The sequence below is a fragment of the Cannabis sativa genome, chromosome 3 (assembly GCF_029168945.1).
Source record: "Cannabis sativa cultivar Pink pepper isolate KNU-18-1 chromosome 3, ASM2916894v1, whole genome shotgun sequence".
Taxonomy (NCBI): domain Eukaryota; kingdom Viridiplantae; phylum Streptophyta; class Magnoliopsida; order Rosales; family Cannabaceae; genus Cannabis; species Cannabis sativa.
Window position 1 is genome coordinate 11,311,661 of NC_083603.1, and position 3,496 is coordinate 11,315,156.

The following is a 3,496-nucleotide window of genomic DNA, read 5'->3' on the forward strand; positions in this document are numbered from 1 at the left end:
ATGAGGAAAGGAAATAGTCAGCGAGTGACAGTCCCATCATTTTGGGCAGGGGTAGGTAGGTAGGTAGGTGGGGTTTGTAATATCATGTTTAGATTGGCAGTTTTATGATCTTGTATGGGAAATGAGGAATGATGGAGTTTGGAGTCAATGAAATTGGAGACCAAGTAAATAATAATGCACTTACCACAAAATTTAAAAAGCAAGGGATTCATTGAGCAAAGTAGATACAGTCAAATTCATTATACGAAAATTACTTTGTTAATTGAAAATGAGCAGTTTTTGAAGAAGAAAAATAAAACATTTGCAGCTCCTCATAGCCAAAATAAAAATACCGCCGGCATACTCACCGCAACTGTACTCAAGCTTATTGATACCAATACCAACATTCCTCTACACAAACTCGAGATCAGAAAATATGTGTTTTTTAAAGAGACTTAAACCTATGCCTGAGATAATAATAATAACACACCAGTCTTAAACCCATACCAAAATGCAGTCACCAAAACAAAACACAATAATGAGCTAAAAAGCCCATGACTTGCTTAGTATGTGTAGCCCTTGACATGAAGGCTCTCGGCAGCACCCTCACCTAGAGTGGCGTCACCCTTGTAAGTTCCAAGAGTTGCCTGTGAGTTGGCCTTGGCCCTGGTGAGGAAAGCAGCCTGAGCTTTTGGGATGTTTTCTTCTTTGCCGGACCATGCCTTGAGTGTGCTCTGCTGGAGTGCCCTTCCGAAGGAGAAGGATAGTGACCATGGCTTCTTTGTCTTGAGCTTGTTCATGGCGTTGAGATTGACGGTTGCTTCCTCCTCACTCTGTCCACCAGACAAGAACACAATAGCAGGAACAGCTGGAGGCACGGTGCGCTGCAGGGCACGAACTGTGTATTCCGCAATCACCTCTGGTGCAACCTTTTTGGCTTCTGATCCAGGGGTAACCATGTTGGGTTTCAAAAGAGTTCCCTCGAGAAGGACATGGTGGTCATTGAGTGCCTTGTAGCATGCAGCAAGAACACGTTCGGTGACATCGGCGCACTGCTCAATTGAATGGGTTCCATCAACCAGGATCTCAGGCTCAACAATTGGGACAAGACCATTCTCCTGGCAAATGGCAGCATAGCGAGCTAACCCGTAGGCATTTTCGTTGATAGACAACTGAGAAGGCTCGTTGGGACCAATCTTAAGCACAGCACGCCACTTAGCAAATCGAGCACCGGCTTCATAGTACTTCTGGCATCTTTGAGCAAGGCCGTCAAGACCCTGAGTGGTGGTTTCACCGTTTGTTCCAGCAAGCTCAACTGTACCCTTGTCAACCTTAATTCCTGGCAGGACTCCACCCTCCTTCAACACATCAACAAAAGGTTTACCTGCATATTATAAAACAAACAAAAAGGGCTTCAAATTAATTGAGTAGAGTAATAATAAAAACACATACCACACATAACAATGATTTTCTTCACATATTTTTTCATTTAAATAATTTTAGAGATAGTTCAAACACAGTACCAGCAGCAGTGCTTTGGTAGAGAGTTTCCTCAAAAAGAATGACACCACTGAGGCATTCAAGGCCTCCAGGAGTGGTGAAAAGGAGCTCACGAAGAGCACGCCTGTTGGACTCGACATTCTCTACATTGATGCTAGAAAGACGCTTGCCAATGGTACCAGTTGACTCATCAGCGGCAAGAATACCCTTTCCAGGGGTACCGATGTAAGCAGCGTTGGCAATGAGCTCATCTGCAAGGTAAGCAAGATTTAGATCAAATGAAACATAAGTTCACCTATAAAAGCTAATAAGAGACAATTCAAAGTTCAAACACTTAGATACATAAATTTCAAATTTCTACATACACAATGCTCCTAATCAAAATACACAAACCAACAAATTCAAATGCTTGGATGCATAAAATTTCATCCTTATACATACTTATGCTCCTCCTAATCAACACACAAAACCAAACCAGAAACAACATAAACTACTCATGAGTTCTGCATCAGGGCACCAAACTTTTAGTTCTTTTGAAAATTTAATTTTATAAATAATTTAAAAATATAAACTTTGACAAAAATTCAACTTTTAAGGGTTATTTAAAAAAACGTAAACCAGATGTATTTGCGATTGATTGTGCATAAAACCAAATTGAATGGAAAAAAAATTACAAATTGAAGATCTACGAGCACTTTTATTTTCTATATAATTCTCTGTTTTTGGATAAAATATATTGCTTTCAGGTTGATCACCAAAACATTAATATGAAATTCAGGATCTGCATCCTTTCAAATAATAAATCTACCAAAAGATCATACTACCAACAAAACCCGAAACAGGGTTTGAGAAACTGAAATTCAATTATAAAAACCTCTTATCATCAAATATTCAAAATCCTTGGGAAAAATAGAGATCAAACGACGGTCGTTTAGAAATGAACGAAAGTTAAAATCCAAATCAAAACAGATCTACGTAAGTAACAGATAAACGACATCAAAACAGAAGGAAAAAAAATCAAAAATTGGAAATATAGGCACAGATCGAGAGTTGATTACCTTCGTATTTGCTCTTGAAGCAAGACATTTTCGATTGAAAGATTTGAGAGAGAGAAAATACTGGAAGAGAGAAAAGGTTAAGAAGTGAGTAGAAAGGTTGGCCAAATGAGGTTTTTATATCTGAAAAATATTTATAAATAATATTAATTAAATTAGGTTACACCAATAAAGTGATGGGTTTAGGCATGGATTTTGTTGCGCCTATTTAGCCTTTGGCTTTTTCTTTTTTTTAGTTAAATAATTAAAAATTAATATTTTTATTTTTATTTCATTTTTTAATAAAAGAGGAAAAAATAAAAACAGTTGGCTTTTTCCCCAAGTATGTCACTGTTCACCGACGTTGGAGACACGAGTGGTTTTATACTCATGATTTTACTATTTTGCCCCTTATCAAGTATTTACTGTGATAAAATATTAATTAGATTTTAGGCGATTTTTGCCCTTGAACTTTGACATGTACTAAATATTGCCCCCTGAACTTTTAAGGTCGTTATAAATGCCCATAAACTATTGAGTGAGATTGTTAGGTTTAAGGACTTTTGTCTAATTTCATTCAATTTTACTATTTCAATGATTGCTTATGTACTAAATCATGCTCCCTAGACTTTGATATCTACCAAATCATGCCTATCGAACTTTGACATGTACTAAATTATGTCCCCTGAATTTTCATGCATGTTAGACTTTTTTACTAAAATTGAAAAAAAGTCCTTAAATCCAACAATCTCTATAGTTCAGGGAGCATTTTTAATGATCTTAAAAGTTCAGAGGTATGATTTGGTACATGTCAAAGTTCAGGGGGCAAAAATCCTAATTAGCCTAAATTTTATTATCACTACAAAAATTATAAAAACCTCTTTAATTAATTTTAAATAAGTAAAAATTAGAATAAATATATGTATTTTTTTAATGAAATAAAAATTATTGAAATTAGGAAAAAGAAAATGAAAATGATTTAA

The 3,496-nt window shown here is 36.1% G+C and overlaps 1 protein-coding gene across 1 annotated transcript; it reads right to left on the reverse strand.

Moving 5' to 3' along the window:
• Positions 1–211: 211 nt before the first annotated feature.
• LOC115709009 (fructose-bisphosphate aldolase 6, cytosolic) lies at positions 212–2,861 on the reverse strand. The gene is made up of 3 exons (XM_030637029.2): positions 2,538–2,861; positions 1,503–1,730; positions 212–1,363 (listed from the first exon to the last, which is right to left on the reverse strand). Exons 1-3 carry the CDS (start codon positions 2,563–2,565, stop codon positions 543–545), a joined length of 1,077 nt encoding a protein of 358 aa, XP_030492889.1. The 5' UTR covers positions 2,566–2,861; the 3' UTR covers positions 212–542.
• Positions 2,862–3,496: the final 635 nt, after the last annotated feature.

Coding starts and splice junctions, on each gene's coding strand:
- LOC115709009 (XM_030637029.2), bottom strand. CDS start 2,565: ATGTCTTGCTTCAAGAGCAAATACGAAG. Junction 1,731..2,537: donor CTTCAAGAGCAAATACGAAG/GTAATCAACTCT, acceptor CTTACCTTGCAG/ATGAGCTCATTGCCAACGCT. Junction 1,364..1,502: donor CTACCAAAGCACTGCTGCTG/GTACTGTGTTTG, acceptor TATAATATGCAG/GTAAACCTTTTGTTGATGTG.